Here is a 19394-nt window from a genome sequence, read left to right on the forward strand (position 1 = left end):
CTTATCCTTTGTACCTTACAAACAAACACCAAACCAAAGCAAATTAACAAAGCAAAATGAAAACAAACAAACAACCCTGTTTGTAACCAGGAAGGGATTAAGAAACTTCAGATGGTTGTTTAAAAAAATATTAAAGAGAGGGTGGAGAAAGTCAAGAAGCAAAACTTTCAATCGACTTGTTATTTCTTTTTTGGAAAGGTCACTGAAAATTTACACAGTGACAAAATAACAACCCAATTAGTATCTGTCTTGTAAAACTAAATGTTAATATATTTCAGGTTCTCCTATATTGGCAAGTGGGACTGATATTCAACATAGACTTCTCTAAGTGAGTGCAGGGCAAAAATTTCCAGACACCGTTAGGAATTTCTATAGCAGTTGCTGTCAACTTTCAAACTGTAAAGGAAACAAGATATAATTAAAACCTGTCTGTAGATCTGTTTTCTAGGAAGAGTCTTCTTAAAATTATATTTCTGATACCTATAAAAGACACAATTTGATCATAGGAGTAAATCTTAAAAAAAATAGAACAACAGGGGAAAACAGTATTTCGTTCGTTGTCATTACATAGGAATTATAGAATTAGAGTGTCTAACATTTCTTTTATCATTCATTTCTTTAAATGTCACTAGCATTACCTTCCAAAATTAAGTTCAGTACATAACAAAAAAATTAATTACCTTCTGTGAAAAAGGAAGATTAGAGTACTAGACACTTTTTAAAAATAAAGCAGTCTCTTTAATAAGGGGGTTTAAATTGCAGTTTTTCAACTAAGCAATAGAAATTATTTTTATTAATATATTCATTCCTCCAGAAAGAAAAGCAAATAAATTGTCTTCTCTGACAATTTATTTGAATATTTTAGCAGCTAATTAAAATACCATGTAACCAAAGCAATCACCTTTCATTTATGTTGTATGTACATCAGAATGTTTTCATTCATACAAAGCATTCAAGATACAAAGCTCGCTGAATGAAGCTTGGACCTTTCCCACTGAGGTGCTGTGATGCTCACGCACATGCAGTGATCACACACCTGAGCACACCTCTTTCCCTCTCAAGACAGTGGCCTGTCGTCCGTGCCCCTGCCCTGTGCGTGGAACAAGGTGGTGTTTGGTGGGGAAGGAGTTTTTCCAGACCTTACCGAAGTCTGTGTGGGTTTTGGGTTTTTTTTAATCTGTTGTCTTCAGTGGGCTTCAGACTGTGTACTTCTGTGGTTTTCAGCCAACTTCTAGTCAAGTCCAGCTACATCTTTCACTCACCTTATTTCACTTTTGACTGCTCATTGAAGGAGGCTGTTGTTTTGGGAGTGTGAGGAAAAAAAGGCATACAAGAGGTAGGTACCTGTGTTTAGTAAACAGTACCCTCTTTCGCAGAGGCTTTGTCTGTGAGTAAGGTAGAACACTACTTGAGCGAAGAGTTCAAACACATTAATCCACAGGAATTTGTTTAGCTCTGGCTTCCTCTGGACACTCGCGGTTAGTGTGGGCGCAGCGGTACCACGATGTGCTGTCAGCTGAATTTGTCCTGTGTTCACCCTGCGCTGGCTCTGCAGTTTGGTGTGGGGCTGTAGGTGTCCACCAGCACCTTCCCAGGATGCAGGAGGATTGCTCCTTTGAAACTTCTCTGCTGCCTTCCATCAAGGGAGAAAGAAACCTTCTTGCTTTGAAAACCAGAGTGCTGGGGGGAGCAAGGTGAGGGGCAGTTTAGGAGGCAAAGAACATTGCTAAGTTTACTTCTCCTGTGAAGGACCACTATCTGGTTCAGTTTCCAGGATGATCATTCCTCTGTAGATGAATCGGGACTGCTGGGTGGAGGATGCTGCTCTTGGAAGCCTCTGCCTCACTGAGGCAGTAGTTGGAAAGCATGAAGTGAGTGCCTTTAATGACAGTGGGAAAGGACATCTGTGCACCTGAATGCTGCTCTGCCTTCTCTTCCTTCCTGAGCAAAAACGTTCCTAGTTGAGTGTAGTACTCCTACCTCAAACTTTTCACGTGGCTGCTAGCTGTGTGCTTTTTGTTGTCTCAGTGCTGACTTGAGACCCCGGGGTCCGATTTGCAGAAGTGTTGAGTTCTCACAGCTGCAGCTGTAGTAATAGGGAGCTGTACTTTGAACATATTAAACACCATGTAATGCTTGCTGCTCAGAAACATCAGATCCCAGGTATCTCAAGGAGCAAAATTAATAGATGCTTTTGATCTTAAAGTCTCTGTGCCCAAGTTCCCAGCCTGCAATACAGGAGATGGCAATACTTCCTCAACTCACTGAGACATGTGAAAGAAGAAATATTTTTCAAGCATTTAAATATTGTGAAACTGAATGCTTCATTGGGAAGCTTGTAAAAGAAAGAATGTACCTTCAGAGCTCTGCTTGATTACTGCTCAGTGTGTAAGGCACTTGGGGTGCATGTTCAGCAATGTGAGGAACACAAGCAGTGATCATTAACCATTGCCTCTGCTCTGTGCTCAACAGAACAAGGTCTTGTGGAAAGATGAATACTTGATTATCTCATTGTAATGTATTTCTAAGATGAAAGTATCTTAGTGTTCCTCAGGCAACCTTAATTCTAGCATTTCAGAGTATCTGAATGTTTCACTGAAACACCAAGTGTTGTATAAAGGCTCACTTTTGTGGACCATTTCGTGGTTGTTTTAAATTGAAAACTGAAAAATCAAGATACTCTGTTGTATATCATCACATTTTTATGAGTCATCCGTGTAATATATTTGCAAGCTTTATAGAATAATTCTGTGAGTGTATACCTCTAATTATTACACATACAAAATATTAGATATAATTGAGAGTTTATACGAACATAGTGGTAGTGTCATGATTTTTTTCAAGGAGCTGTGGAAGTAGAGGTGCTTTATGTGGCAGTATTTGCCACCTTTGAATATATTTTCTGAGGAAATACCCTCCTCCTTCAGAGGTAAATAGAGCTGTTGTGCTTTGTGCTTTGTTGGACCCTGTTTAAGGGAGTAAACAATTCTATACATGTACCTAGGGAGAGTGTGGTTGTGGGGTTATCCTGCAGCCCATCTTTTTCAAAGAGCATTTCTGGGTGTTAGCAGTCTCTCCTTACTAGCTGTAACTCCAGTAATATATCAAGAGTTTGTTTGTGTGATGCAGACCTGTTTACATAAGCACATGTGTACAGCACCAGTTGGACATGATCAGTGTATCAGTAAATCAGTGTAACACATAATGTAGTGTAACACACACCCTGTGTATGCGTCTCACTCCCCAGCTCAGTATAGGAGAGGTTGGCCAGTGTAGGTGTGCTTGTAGATGTACCTCATACCAGCAGGATCAAATTCTTGCTGCTGGAATTGTGCTGACACAGGGCTTTTGCTGATGAAAAGGTACATCGTTAAGAAGACTCTCTTCAAGCTTGCCAAAGGAAAAACAGTTTTTCCAGTTCATTCTGTTGGGGACACATTGCTGTTGTCTAATAAGGTAATATTTTGATTTTCATTTTAGCAAAGCATATACTTGCCTGGATGCCCAGCATACCTGGCTTTGCAATGTCGAGATAGATAGCATAAAAGGGGGGTTTAAAAGTGTATATTGAAAGGCTGCATATAAACTTAATTTTGACTGTATAGAATAGTGGTGTTATCTTGCCAAGATATTAGTCCCTGAGGGAGAAGCAAGTTCGTGTAGGATTCTTTTCCTTTTCTATTGATTTCATTTACTATAGGCTTGTTGTAGTCATGACATTTTGCTAGAAAGAAATGCAGAGCATAATCATCTTAACTTGTATATTTTATTGCTTCTGCATCTACTTCCATCATCTTTTACGTGCCTTGTCAGCTGCATGGCAGGAGTGGGCAAGAAGCCTCTCTAAAATGTATAGCTAAGGTGCTTTCACAAATTATTTGAAAGGCTTCAAGCAAAACCTCTCCTTGTGTCTTTTCCTAAGCATTTCTTTTATAGTTTATACCAGACTTCATGATGTTACATTTCTTCCAACTGCAACAGCATAGAAGTTGGTAATACCGTGCTGTGTGAAACTCCCCCAACCGCTTTATGGCAAATTGTAATACAATTTATGTCACTTTTAAAGAAATCATTATTTTTCAGAAATAAACATGCTGCTGCCAGAACTCAGGAATTTCATGCAAATTAGAAAGTGGAAGAAAAAGACAATCTGAACTTTAAGGAACAATTACTTCCTCTTCAGTATTTTATGTCACCTGCTTCATATGGAGATGGTGGGTTAACTTCAAAAATAGTCACCAACTTAGATGTTCTGCTTGTAAGCAAGAAGAATGTGCAGGTCTGGCTGTGATCCTGTAGTATTACTTATGAACAAGATGAGCTGAAATAAGTGAAAGCAATTATAAATTTTAAAAAGTGGCTATAGGCATTTTGTGCAGTGCAGGAAGAGGGAAATAATGATAGGAGAGTACTCAGAATGTAATTTCCATTGTATTTGTGTCGTATGAGCTCCTAAATCATGAAAGAAGTTACTAGAAATTATGAAACTAATTAAAAGAAATCTGAGAAAGAAATCCAAAAGAGGAATTACTGTGTGGTGAATACTCTGAGATGAAAGATTTTTGTTCTCTTCCTTGTAATTATACAGGAATGCTTATATCGTAAGAAAAATTGAAGCTGAAATGGACACTTAGGGTCAAATTCATCTAATCCGATTTAACTGTCTGGAAGTTAAGTGTTTTGTCTGTACATGTCTTATGACAGAGTCAGTAATTATGCATTATTTTTTCTCCCCATTTACGGTAGAGCTTAAGAGACTGGCTTAGACCAGATACCAAGCAATGTGTAGTGGTGAAGTAGCCAAGGGCATCCCCCAAAATTGTGCTCCTGCTCAGCATCTTCTAGCAGATATCTTTGCTTCCACTTGGAAGCCTCCCCAAATCCATTAACGGCCATCAAGTCGATAATGACCAGATGCAATTTCAAAAGAGGAACTGAGCAGGAGGGAGAACTCTTTTGTCTTGAATGAAACCTTTCAGTCCCTGCCCCAGAAGAGTACTGAGCATAGCAGTGCCATTCCACAGCGTCACCAGGCAGGTATGGGGTGAGGCACAGCTCAAGTCCTTTACCAGGTGATACAGTTCAAAGGGTCATGACTGCATGGAAGTCAAGCACTGCACTACAAGCTGAAGAAACCATTTGTAAGTTCAGGTTTTGCTCCATCTTGATGTTCCTGGGAATATGGGCATGAGAGAGGAAACGAAGGAGATGTTAGATAGGCGCAGGCTGAAGAGCCAGCGTCCATTAATGCTACAGCTGAGTACTTCGCCTTTTACGCATGCTTTGAGTATGAAATATACTAGGAGACTTGTTGAGCACCTATAGGTATATTATAGGTACAGATAAAGATATTTGCAGGTGGTCAGGTTGAAAAATGCCAGCTGGAAACACTATACTCAGGAGCAATGTATAGAGAAAGGCAAGAGCGTCCTTTCATGACATTGTCTGCAAACCTCACTTGGTAGTGTCTGATCTCATATAGCACTTACTTCCTATAGTTATATATTTAAAATCTACCCATGTCTTTGAATAGCATGAGGTCTGTTGGCAGAAATGATTTGCCCAGGAACACGCAATGGTCACGTTTTTTTCAGGTGGGAGATCAATAAGCAGGCATGGCTTGGGAAGCCAGTCACACTTTGAAGAGCCTTTTGTGAGTAACAGTGAGAAACACCCTTCAAACTGTTGTAGTGCAGGACTGGTGGAGTAGTTCCCTAGTAAGAAGAGAGGAAAACTGGGGTGGTGCTTCTGACGAAAGATTTTTCCAGCCTGTGTTATATGACAATACCTTTAGGAACACCCAGACCTTTCATGTCCTGATGATTTGAACCAAATTGTCTATGCATGGAACCCTATCAGAACCACTATGAAACACTGTCATGGGATTATATGGAAGTTCATTGTGTTGCAGTATATATGCTGCACTTCAAAATGAAATATTTTTGTAGCTTTACTGTCAGAATGCTACTACTACTGTTGACAGAAAGATTTTGAAATTTAATGTTTTGCATTTATTATGTGTCTTACCTAAATCATTCTAGGACATGAAGGAATATTATCCTAACCCCAATCATAAGGCAAGTGATGCCTTCGTGATCATGGAGCTTTTCATGAGTTTCTTCCAAAGAATGAGTTTGTAGCGGAAGAGTGTAGTTAAAGCATAAACCTTCTCTGTCTATTATTTTTCCATATTGTAGAGCTAAGGAACCCCAGTCATGAGCCCAAGGCTTTTTCTTGGTAGGTACTGCAGAAACACAAAATGTGGTGTCAGTCCCTGCCTGTAAAAGTTGAATTTACTGTGCAATGTCAGCCTTTCAGAGTAACCATGAGACTGTGCTGCCATCAGCTGTACACAGTTTTTCACCTTTGAATATATACAGGTGTTCTGGCTGTTCTGCTTTTCGAACAGGAATATCAGACAGATGCTAATAGCATCCTGTGCTATGATACACAAACTGCTGCTTCTGCATCTTTTGAGGATGTCTTAATCTCTTGAAGATAGTATCACATTTTGGTGGTCTTTGTGTCCGTGTCCTCTTGTCTGCCTGTTGTTCTCGAAGAAAAGACCATTTTGTAAGACACTAAACATTCAATTTTGGTATTGGTGAAATTTTGCCAAGAAAGTTGCATCTGGGGGCAATGAATATATAAGGAGTGAATTTGTCCAGCTGTACTTATACCTCTGAAAAATGAGATTTGTAATTGAATTTTTGAACTACACTGTAGACTTGGTCATTCTGCCAAGTAGCAGCACCTCATGTATTTCTTTATAGCTTTTATTTTTTCAAATCTACATGGCCTCAGTGTCTAGGGAGATTTAACAGTATTAAAAGATATTAAATGACCCAAAACCTCGAAATCCAACTTTCCCTGAGTGAACTAAATGTTATAGAAGGAATCAGAACTTGCTTTTACATACAAAGAACAAAAAGAGCAGTGCTGGAGCCTGCAGGCAGAGCCGAGGGAAATAGGCCCAAGGAGTCAATTAGTTTTTTGCTCGGTGACATAAATTAGGACAGCAAATTGCACTATTCTTCATGGAGGATGTCCAGTCTTGAGATACCCAGGGGTAAAGGAAAAAAAACCTCAAAAACTAAATAGGCCATTTATTCAGATATGTAGGTTGAAATACAGAGAATAATGAAGACCATAGACCATGAAAGTGTTGGTAGTTAATGACTAATATCTTGTATTGTGCTTGGAAGTTAAGTGGATACTTTGTTTTATGAAATTTGAAAAGTGGAACGTTATTGCTGTGTATGGTTATGAATTTGAAAAAATACCTGAAGTAAGATTCTGTTTAATGGTAGTTTTGTCATTGAATTTGTTGTGGATGCTTAGGAAGGCTTGTGGGAATGGGAGAGGTGGACTCAAGCGAAAATAGGAAGATGGAAAGTTGCAGGGGAGGAGGACTGAGGAATTCATAACTTCAGGAGCAGAAAGATAAAAGAATTGGAAACTAAAAATGTCAGTCTGAGGTGGGAAAAAATTATGGAAGTTCCTTGTTGTTGTAGCTTTGGTTCGCTCTTTCCTCTTCTTATTCATCTAGTTTTCCTGTCATTTTCTGCTCTGGTCATCCATTTCTCCCTGTCAGAGACATTCTTCTCTGAGCTATTTGGCCTGGTGAAATATTGGTAAAATGGTAGAATGTATGTTAATTACATGCTAGAAGAAAGTTGAATCTGGTAGATGGCTTCCCTGGGCAGAATTTTTTAATATAGGCTGTTCCTTTAGTATGTACCCTGCTATTTTGATTATGGAACAAAAATAAACATACATATTAAAAACTCAATCAAAGCCTTTAAAGTTCTTTTGCTTAGTTTTCAAGTGGAGCAAACAGAACAGATCAGTCTGACCCAGGAGACAAAGCTGTGGTCTCAAAGTGACTATTGTTGTTAGAAAATTATTCCACATATGAGATTTAGAAAGATAAATTCTGTTTCCACAGAATAGCATAATTGAATGTTTGCTTCTTTTCTTGAGCTCTTGAAGAGTGGCTTGCTTAGCATGCATAGTCTGAAAGCCAAGTCCTTATTTTAGGAGTTAATTTAAACTGAATTGCACACGGGAGCCTGAATGCATCAATTTAACAGAGTTAGAGAATAATATGACAGTTTTGATTTTTGCTTTCGCTGGAGAGAGCAGTTCAGAAGGAAACTTCAGTAAGCTTTTTGGCCTCAGTTGCTTAACAACCCAGCCACCTGACCTTGCACTTTCAGAAACTCTTCTGTATCAGACTGAACCACTTGCATGGTTTTTTTCACTGTAAAAACTTTTGACTCCCAGCATATGGGAGTTTTATCTGAAATAGGAAATAATGTAAAATGGCTTATTTTTAACATGGGTAAACATGGTTTACATAATTGCTGTGGCCCTCATGTAGAATATGCATTCCTAGTCTCTAGTGATAAGTAAATATTTATTTTGCAGAACCTGTTTTTCAAAGCCTTGTTCATAAGCTGTCCATTAATTACAAAGAGCTCAAATATAGGCATAAGTCTTTGTTCCAGGAATTTCTGATGTTTTGTGTCAAGTCACATGTTTGTTATGTCTATAACTCACGTTCTACGCAGTTTAAAGCACTGATATATTTGATAAAATATGTTGTGTAGTCTGTGTATCCTTGAGAATCTTCTCATCCCTCTTCCCGCCATTTTAGTTCCTGAATTTGCTCCATTAATAGCCATGGTTTGGTCTGAAAGCAGGAGATCTTATTCAGGTCTTTGCTTCTGGAACTCATCCCAGCTTTCAGCTACATGCACTTTGGGTATATTAATTTTGGGGCATTTTGTGAAGAACACCTTGTATATAGGCTGTTTGATGCTCCTGACTTTGCCGCAATCCAAGATCAAAATTTAATTTCATGCACTTCTCAGTAGCTGCTGAGTATAACAATTTGAAGACCCAATTTAGGCTCTATTGAAAGAAAGATTTCTTTATTGGCAGTTTTACAGGAGTAGTGAAAATTGTTAAATAAAAGCCAGCATAGATATAGAAATAAGGGTGACTGAAACGTACAACAAAAAAGTTCTGTCAACCTGTTCCTAACATTATGTTGCAAAATATGTCTTAAAAATCTTGTAAGGTGCAAAATGTCTTGCCTCACACTGCTTGAGAGGGTAAACATTTCTGTGGGTATCTTTGAGAATTCAGTGGGATATAATCCATGAGTTCTGGCAGTTCATTATATATGCCTCAGTGAATATTTATGAAGCTTCCCATCCTGGCTGATCAAATTTAGCTTTCATTTAACAATGTTTTTTGGACAATGTCTTGTTGGGTCTACAGTTAAGTGTAAACTGATCCATCTGGGCTTGAAGCTTAAGACCAGGACAAACAGCTATGACTTCTGGAGGAAGATGAGGACTCATGAGCTCCCCTTAAGACATGGCTGTGGTGCTGCATCCTTCTGAAGTCAGACTGGACTGTCTCAGTGTGGGAAGCCAGTCAAACTGTACCATCCTTTCTTTTTCCATCTTTGGCTACCTGACACGCAAAGCTTCCAGCAGTTTTCTCTTGGTGGGTAGTCAAGTTTTTCACGTGAGACAGCAGGAGCCTGGCAGCACACAAACCTTTGAGGGCCAGTTGGGAAAAGCTTGTGTGTCATGAAAGCTTTATCCACTGGGCTGTGTTCAAGCAGTGATGCTATGATTGCCCCACCAGGTCCCTGGAATCTGCTGCCTCATCAGAACCTCATTGTGGTTTTTTGCCATGTTTAAAGCTATTCTGTGTTCATTCTTTCTGTCATGTTGACTCACATTCACTTGACTTCTTTACATACTACTTGCCAAAATTCTGTGTATTTAAACATATATATGTGCAGTGAAAACATCTGGGTTGCTCTCACTCAACTGAGTGGTTAGCTACATGTTTAACTTTTAAGTCATCTGCTAATTTCCAGTCAGAAATAAGTTTAGGAATGTGCTTTAGTCTTGTTGAGTTCCCCAAGGTAATTGTTCAGATGCTTCAAGTCAGTCATATTTTTAAATGCTGAATTTACTTGAAGCTTCCCAAGAAGGAAGTTGGAGAAGAGACCAGGGACAAAATAAATGAAGATGTAGAGTGACGTGGAGATTTGTCAGTGCTGATTTGAGGAGGAATCAAGGTTATTTACATTTTCCTTCTTTTTTTTTTTTTTTTTTTTGTTCTTTTCTCCTATGAGTTAGGAATTCTCCACTGATATGACTTTGACTGCAGACACTTGAGAAGTTTGTGATCTAAAGGCTGATAATTGTACAAGGATCATCCAAGAGTCCAGTTCTGCAACTATGTGTTTATTTATAGCTCAGATTACAATGCTCTGAACTGCTAGGCAGATAGCTGGGTGAATATGAATGAAGCATTCATTGCAGAATTAAAATGCATAGCAAATCAACTAAGTATAAATATCATACATTCATTAACCTCAAAGTATGAGCAAAGAGTCACAACAAAAAACATTCATATATCAAAATAATAAAAAAGCACAAATCTTAAATGTAAAACTCTGCCTATCAGAATATACACCCACTCTGCTGATCTGTCATATCCATTGTTTTTTTTTCCTGTTTGATCTACCAGTAATCATCAGTAATGTGGGGAAGTAGGATCATCATCCCCTATCATGTGTATTTAAATGAGCATCAGTGAGTTAACACCAATGCTTAATCTGGCATCTTTAGGTTTCAGGTTTAATGCCTCTGTTGAGATTAAGGAGTGGCCATTCAGAACCCTCATGGATATTGCTCCCGGTGCTTGTCTTCACCTCTGGAGGAGGGGGTGGATTGTGTTAATCAGTCTACAAAAATGTCCATACGTGTATGAAAGTCTGGCACTTTTGAAAGAAATAGGCATTTTTCTACTAAGGCAGAAGTTGATGATCTAAGAAAGACAAGCTAGAAGTTCGGGGAAGCAACACCATTGCAATGAATTATATTCCATTTTTCATAGCAATAAAAATATAATTACTTTTATATACTGGAGTATGGAGATAAATAGTACTTTCAGTTTTGAAAAGAAACAGTTTATAGTTCACACTTAAAGTCGAAGCTCAAAATTTTTCTGGAACACAAATTTCAATACATTCTGTGTAGTCACCATCCTTTACTTCAAAGTAACTCAATCAACACCAGCAAATATTACAGTTCTTCATGTAATGTAGCGTGGATTATAGGTTCCCAAGGTCAGGGTATCTCAAAGTCTGGTGGCCGGTCTAAACGTCCTAGTTTGAGCAGCTCTGCCATGAGGTACCTTTTGAGTTCACACTCAGTCCTCTATTTCATAGGACTTCCACAATTCAGTTGATAAACTGTCTGCTTTCAAAGGTCAGAAAGTGCAAAATCTTGCCTATGGGCACACGAGAAGGGATAAGGCAAAATATCCTTGCTTCTCTGGGGAATGCTGTTATTAAGTTGACCAAATTCCTGTGGCAGCGCAATACTTCTGAGATAGCAGATAAGGTGTGGATGGGTTCTGCTGGGGACGTAGTATTCCAGGTAAATAGGCAGGTTCAAATTAATTAAAAGAATCAAAGTGATGGCTGTGTCTCTTTTCCGCAGCCTGTTATGCCTGCCTCTGCTTAAACAGGACTCTGGACTGTTTCATCGCAGCATTGAACGTGACAGCATACCTCAGGATGTCACTGATGCCCAAATAATGGGAACTGTCTCCTTTCTGATAGCAGAGACAGGGGTCAGAAAGAAGATTTCTGCCTCCCGCCTCCTGCATGATGGTGGGGAAACTGCCAAGTTCAAAGCTTCCAAAAAATTGGGGCTTAACTGGGAGAGACAGGTATGGCCTTGGTCTAGCTGGATAGCTGTGATATTATACAACTCAGGAGCTCACTGTTAGTGCTGATGGTGAAAAGTCTGTCACACATGCACTCATCCTTTCAGAATAAGTGTGTTTATTTAGGCCTTTGTTTAAGTTTTAAAAAGCTCTGAGCCTTTGCCAGAGCTGCTGAGCTTATTTCAAAATCAGTAGGATGATGGTTAAACATGGAGTTGGTTCTTGGTGGTGAAAAAATCTCTGTTTAATGACTCAGTGCTCGTACCCTGTAAATGAAGGAAGGTATGAATATTTACTTTCCTGACATAAATGTTGCATCATTAATATCTATACAGCTCTGCTATATTAAATATTCTTGTATTTTTATATTTAGTGCTGCATAAAAGAGACTTGTGTATGTGGGAGCAAGGGCTTGTCCCAGGGGCAGCAGCCCAGGAGTTCCCTGGTTGGAGGTGTGATGCTTAATGCAACAGCGCCTCACATCCCATTGCTCTGCTTCTTCTAGGTGCCTTGAAAGAGGCAATTTTGATCCTCTCAAATGTTGGTAATGTTGCTAATGCTGCATAGGTTTGGCCTGGTCTGACAGCCCATGTGGAATATTCTGAACAGGAAATTCATGTTAACATGTCTATAAAACACGCCTGAGTCAGATGTGAAGTGCTCAGCTCTAGTGATAGTAAAGGGAATTGGTTTATAGTGTTATGCACCATTTCTCAAAGTCTGCCTGAAACTTTGGACACAAATTGCCAATGGTGACCCTTTATTTTATTACTAGTTTTGGTTCCTGGACTCAGTGATACCCTCAGTCTTGCTGCAGTTTTTGATGGAAGTAGGATCTGTCCTGTAGCCTTTAGATCTTTCATTTGACAGTTACTTGTAGGTTCTTCTGTCTTGTCACTACACTTTTGTTTTGTTTGTTTTGTTTTTTTTCTTGATAAATAGGTGAGCATTTTATCAGCAATTTTTCGTGTTGTGAACTTGAGCTCCTGAGTTTTTAACTTGTTTGTTTGTTTATTGCAGCTGGTGCTCAGGATAAAATTGGCTGGGCATTTGGCTTGGGTTTGGAGAGGCTGGCCATGATCCTGTACGATATCCCTGACATCCGACTGTTCTGGAGTGAAGATGAACGCTTCTTGAAGCAGTTTATTGTGCCTCACATTTGGCAAAAAATAAAATTCCAGGTAAAATAATATATATGTGATAATAATTTTATGTCAGTAAGAAGTGTGTGTAGCCCTAGAGAATATCACATAATTAAAATTCTGTGTTATTAACAGATTATGTTTTAAAGCAACAGTTTTCCACCTATCATGATTGTCTGATATTCTGCAATAAAACCCAGCTTTTGATGATATTTTTTTTTTCAGCCAGATAATGTTGTGAATTGCTGCTAATACCCAGTGAATCTCTCTTTTCTGAGTGATACTTAAGCATGTATTTAACATACAAATTTATCCAGAATAGGGATTGATTTAGGCCTGTGTCTGGTTTGGGTATATTCTTGAATTGTGTCCATAATTGCCTTTCATTATAAAAATGTGTTTGATGCTGAATGTTCAAATATTGTAATATACTCCCAATTTTTCCCACTGTTTTCACTCTACATTCATTGAAGTCAGTGTGAGTTAAACCTGGGCAAATAGCTCTGTGAATGTGCCTTGCCACCTTCGGTATGTCAGCTCTTTTCTCCAGGTGACACTGGGGGCAGATTGCAGGCTCAGCTCCTATTGCTTTTGTAACTTCTCTACAGAGGTGATTTTGTAGTTGGCAGCCTTATCTTGCTTTATGTCGTTGCAAAGTAATCAAGCATAACTGGATTGAGTGGAAATGCTACTTCCATAATATTCTTCAGCATGAGCATGTGAAGGTTCAAGTGAGCTGGTATCACTGGTCTTTGGGGCAGCTGAACTGACATAGCTGTGCTTGACAAAGTATGAAGTACTAAAGCAACAAAACACTTTTTGCTGCTGCCTTTTACCATTTTGCTTGCTTGTTTGTGAACAGCTTGATTATGTTTTTTAAGAATTGAAAATATAAAAGGGAAAATCAACAGGGATAATGCTCAGATGATATTTGAGCAGTCTCTACATCAAATCAGGAGCAATATCAATTTTTTAATTCATGGAAATTCGGGAACATCTCTGGTAGACTCAAAAAGTCAAAGCAGTGTTTGGACAGGTTTGTGGAGGGGGGTTGGGTATTTTTAATTGGGTTCTCTTTTTTGATGTTATATGGGGGGGGTTTGTTTATTTTAATTTGGAGTTGGGTTTGTTTGTTTGCTTGTTTCTTTGTTTGTTTGTTGTTTAGCTTTTTGTGTGTTTGTTTTGAGATACTGGCATTGAGGTATTCTGTAGTTATCAATTGCAGAAAGAAGACAGGTTTTTGCCACTCTTCCTGAAGGTGGATCTGCCTGTAGGTTTCACTAATCTACTATGTTTGCTCTGCTTTTCCATAAGGAGTGCTCAAGTCTCCTTCTTTTCAGTCTGTATCTTTCTGATTGGCGTTGCTCCTAAGGAGCACAAATTGTGGCTTGGTTTGTAGATTGCAATCTGATCTCTGATGCAAATAAGGTGAGATGTCTTTCTTGCTTTAAAATTGTGGATCCAAGCCTCAAACTGATATTGGAAGGCCCAGATTGTCAGAATGATATGGTCTGATGTTGAAGGTGAGCCAAAGAGAGGGCTGGGTGTCTGACTTCTCTAAGTTGCATATCATTTTCACGATCAGCTGCAGATGAAGTCAAGTGTAAGTGAACTGATCTGAAGATGACAGAGGCATAGCTTACTGTGGAAAGACTCAGACGAAAGGACACAGTTTCTAGGAAGCTAAAAGTGAAATATATTTTTTTTCAATTAGTGCTGTTTGGTAACAGCTGAGTGGGAGTCCCTGGGAGCACATGGTTTTGCACTGTTTTGCTGGGTAACTGTATGTCACCAATAGAAGAGTGGTGACATTTCTTCATGCTGAACAGCATTGGTTTCAGCTGGCATTGGTTCAGCTTGGAACAAGGAGAAAAGTTATACAGCCCAGAACTGATGTCATAGAGAGTCATGATATTGACCCTTGCTGGCTGAAACACATTTTGAAGTAATAACAAGAATCAGGAGGTCTGATGCAATAGGTAGGGGACTTCAAGGAAGAGACACTTGTCAGCTGCCACTGTGCTCTAACTTGGACCAAAGGGCAACACTGGAGTAATAATACTGAGCAATTAACTACTGCTTTATCACATTAATGTGTTGGCAATCGTTGTATCCCAACAAACAGGCCAATGAAAAGAGTACAGACTGGGAGAAGGGCAGCAGAGGTGGAAAGATGGATTACTTTGAAACTTTTTTTGTTCTCTTTTCTAGAGAAAGGATATGGCCAATATTTTAGGAACAGATTTTTGCTCTGGTACTCTGGTATCAAGCACTTCTTAGAGACCTCTTTTCTTTTCCTTTCTTTTCTTTTCTTTTCTTTTCTTTTCTTTTCTTTTCTTTTCTTTTCTTTTCTTTTCTTTTCTTTTCTTTTCTTTTCTTTTCTTTTCTTTTCTTTCTTAACTCCTTTTCTTTTCCTTCTTAACTCCTTTTCTTCTTTGCCTTTTCCTTTTAACACATAGGTACACACACCCCACATGGATGTCCCATCTTCAGTTTTGGTAGAATAATTCTCCCTAACCCTTAGTTTTTATTTTACTACTCTGTCTCTGAATATAGGAGATAAGAGGCAAGCTTGTTTTTTGCTCTAAAGGAAGCCTGTATCCAGTTTTCATCTGGTATCTTACTTGGAGCTTTTTCAAACTCAATACCCTACATACTGCTAGTACATACTGGCATTGCTTTTTCAAGGGTTAGTGACCCTTTGAATGTGAATACTGTGAAGTAATCTTTGGTGCTATATAAGATCTCAGATGATGGAAGTTAATAAGCCAGCTTTTCGGTTTTTTGTTCTATGTTATTTTTCAGCTGTGCTGTAAAGCCAAGTTAGCAGACTTTCTGCACCTATCTACTTTCTAAAGAGTCATAATTAATGAGTTGCATGGTTTATTCATATCATATTTGAAATAAAACCTTTAGCCTGTCTTCCAGTGTTGGTGTTGTAAGAAATCTCGATGGATATTATAAAAGTGTCAGATTTTATGCATGCAAGGCCATGCAAAATTTTTCAGCCTGAGTGAACTGAACCAAGACATATGAGGTGTTTAGAGAGCCTTTCATTATACAAATTGAATCCTGCAGCCTCAGAAGGCCTGGATAAATGTCCATCCTTTATGTGCTTAACTGAGATAGAGCTCTCAACCTTTGTATACTCCCCTCATACTTTCTTATGATCTGAATATTATACACCAACATAAATATTTTTCTTTCTGTTCGTTAAAATGTTGCTCAAATACATGAAGTCCACACTAGATAGCAGTAGTCTTTAATAATAGCTGGGCTAAATATACTCTTGTTCAGAAATCAAATTAAATTGGAGTTTTTTTCTTGGGGCTTAAAGTATAGTTTTTGTGCCTTTTAACAGCCTGAGCGTGTCAGACTTTCTCCCGTGTCATCAGTTGTTCAATATAAACGTGCAGGGTTTAGTAGGTCAAAAAGCTGCTGGGAAAAGCTGACAGCACTTGGACTGTTGTGGCCACTCAGCACAGTAGAGTGCTGCTCCCCTCAGGTTAGATAATTTCATTAATTTGGATTACCAAATCATTCTAGCTGTAATTTGACACACGTCATAGCAGTGTGGGGGATCAGAAGCTGCTGTCTTGCCTTCAGTCACTTGTGTAGGGCTTCTTTGTAATGAAAAGCTGAGAGTGGACAGGGCAGGAAAGAGTAAGCACCTGCAAGTTGTAATGTAATAGAACAAATAGCTTGGACCCAATCTACTACACTGTGTCACACCTGTGTTCATCAGGGCCGTGAGCATAGCTGCACATAATCGCTTTCCGGTTCACGCTGAGCCAGCATTCTTACCAAAAAAACAAAGAAAAAAGATGTGTCCATGGGCTGATGACACGAGAAAAGGTACAAAAATGAACTGACATTTAGGGAAGGAAAGCACTCGCAGCTCAGATGAAGTGCGGTGTGCCCAGAGGTGTTGATTAAGACGAATGGGCTCTGGTGGAGGGACCGCTCCTGGAACCTCCATCATTCTCCTGCCACGGCGGGCAAGTGGCATGTCGTGTCAATTGGCTGCTGATGCATTCTCTCCTCACAAAGTCACTTTCATTTGATGCTGCTGGCGGCTGTGGCTGCTGTTGTTTTAAATAATTATTTATTTTGATTGCACGTGAGCCTTGTGGCCTGGACTGGTGTCAAGCAGGTACATGTTTATGCTATTCTAAGCTATTCTAAGCTACATATTCTATGCTGTTGCACACTGACAAATAGGGAATCTCAATGAGATTCCTAGATAAACTGCAGACTCCCTGTGTGAGATTATGGGAATTACTTTCTTATTCTTTTCCTCATTTCTTCAATATCTGTAGTATTCTGCAATATCTGCAATAAGCCTAGCACCACCTACTTTTTACCACTCCTTTCCATCGTCTCCAGGGGCTGCTCCTTCTTTGTATCTGCTGGCACATGCAGTCTCTCCAAACTAGGTTCCTTCATAATAACCCATCAGCTTCAGTATTCAGAATAATAGACTTTCTAACCAGGATTATTCTGATGGCATCAGGATAGACAAAGCTCCAGGAGCAGCTCTGCTGATACCTGAGAGGCTGGTAACCTTTAGCGGTGGAGTGAGGAGAGTTGAGAAGCAGCTTGAAGTGACACCCCATTCACCTCCCGCAAAGCTGTGGCCAGAATGGTGTATGTGGCCATAACCTAGGACACTGTCTCTGCTGTGAAAAATGAACAGTCAAGGTTAGTAGAGATGAGAAAAAGTGTATCTTCAGAAAGATGTGGTTGTGTGGAAAGAAGTGAGTATTTCTAAGAGAAAGGAAATCAAGGGGGGCTCATCTTTCTCCTATGGAAGGTAGTAAAGGCTAGGCTGCACTCACTCCCATTTGCCTTTGCTTAGTGTCCCACAGGAATTAAACCCCTATTCTAATGGCAAAGGATTTATCCAGTAGCCCAGTTGGCACTGTTTGCTACCTATGTGAGCCCTCTTGTTCACAGTTACACAGTACAATTTTTTTTACATTACTGTGCACTTTTCAGTTTTCAAGACAGTCATCATCCCTGTGCATCTTCTCTATACACATACCCTGAATGTTGCTGGGAGACATATAGCTTGCCCTGAAGCTTTAGAAGATGCTGAAAATAAAATGCGCTGGCAGGTCCAGGGGGAAGCTTTTGCTAATTAAACCATCTTAGTCTATGTCCTTTATGCTATGCTCAAGAAAGAGACCATCTAGTGTATAAGCCAGATTTTTCAACCCGTTTGATCTTATTACATTCACCACACAGGATGGGTCTGTCTGATCTGTCATTAGTATGCTACTCCATATAATTTGTATTTATCTTCTTGATCTGTGATTAGCTTTATTTTCCAATAAAAAAGTAAATAGATTCACTGGCTGCTACATTTTCAGATATTTTTCATCAAGATTAGGTAACTACATGCTTAAATGGTTATTCATTTATTATGTTTACTTTCTAATAGTGCATCTATTAAAGGCAAATACGCAACCATTAGTATGTAAATTTAACTGGGATGTCTGAACAAATGAGGTACAGCCTCAACTGTGATTTATTGTCTAATTAGTTTCACTGTAATTGAAGATATATAATGTGTGTCTATGCACGTGGAGGTACAATAGAGCATAGATGATGGTGTAACATAAACATTTTATTGGCATGACTTTGGGAAAGTTGTATTTCTTAGGAGTGGCTTACATTAAACATCTTCAGTGAATATCAATAAAGCCTTTACAGTGCTGTATATCATCTCAGGTTTGTCTGTATACTCTGCAGAACATTGTGAAACTCCTTTTTTTTAGTGCTGGACAGCCATGGAAGGAAGGCAAAAATATCTTCTTCATTGTGGAGATGCTGCACTAAGCTGAATGACTGAGTTAGAAATCACTTGATCATCAAGTCTTCTCTCATCAGGATGTTATATCTCATTTTGTTTGTAGCCAGTGCTGGTACTGAAGCTCTAGGAACCTGAGCCCTCTGGCCCCAGTCAGGCAAAGTACTGAAGCACATGCTGAGCTTTAAGCTTGCGAGTAGTACCATTTAAATCAGTGGGAAGGTTCCTGTGCTCAGTCAGATGTAACCTAAACGCCTAAATAGTTTTGGTTCAGAGATCTCCATGCTTCCTGGGATCCAACTGAGAGTCATCAGCGCCTTGCAGGGCTGAAGCAGAGGAAACTTTTGAAATGGCTGTTATGAGCAATAAGAGTTTAATCTGACAAGGCACAAAGTTCATATGCAAAATCTTAGATCCAAGCCAGTTTTGCTGATCAGCTCTTGGGTAGAGAAAGTCAACAGACATCTGAAGAGTAAACAAGGCTTGAATTCCCATTCTTAACTAAAGGCAATTGACTGAAAACACAAGAAAGACAGAAGAAATTAGGGGCTCAGAAATGAGGAGAATGAGTGGGTGGTCAGTCACATGAGCCTGGACACAAGAAAAATGAACCACTGAGATAAAACAGAGTAAAAGGAAGATAAAAGAGAGAAGAGCTGTACTTTGGGCATTGA

At 39.2% G+C, this 19394-nt stretch overlaps 1 protein-coding gene across 1 annotated transcript in view; it reads left to right on the plus strand.

Annotated features, from left to right (window-relative positions):
• Nucleotides 1-19394, plus strand: part of FARS2 (phenylalanyl-tRNA synthetase 2, mitochondrial) — a 262800-nt gene that overhangs the window by 144584 nt on the left and 98822 nt on the right. The window contains exon 5 of the mRNA XM_080338684.1: nt 12787-12947. Within this exon, the coding sequence (XP_080194810.1) occupies nt 12787-12947 (161 nt within the window). The remainder of the gene's footprint in view (nt 1-12786; nt 12948-19394) is intronic.

The sequence above is a fragment of the Nesoenas mayeri genome, assembly GCF_963082525.1.
Source record: "Nesoenas mayeri genome assembly, chromosome: 2".
Classification (NCBI taxonomy): domain Eukaryota; kingdom Metazoa; phylum Chordata; class Aves; order Columbiformes; family Columbidae; genus Nesoenas; species Nesoenas mayeri.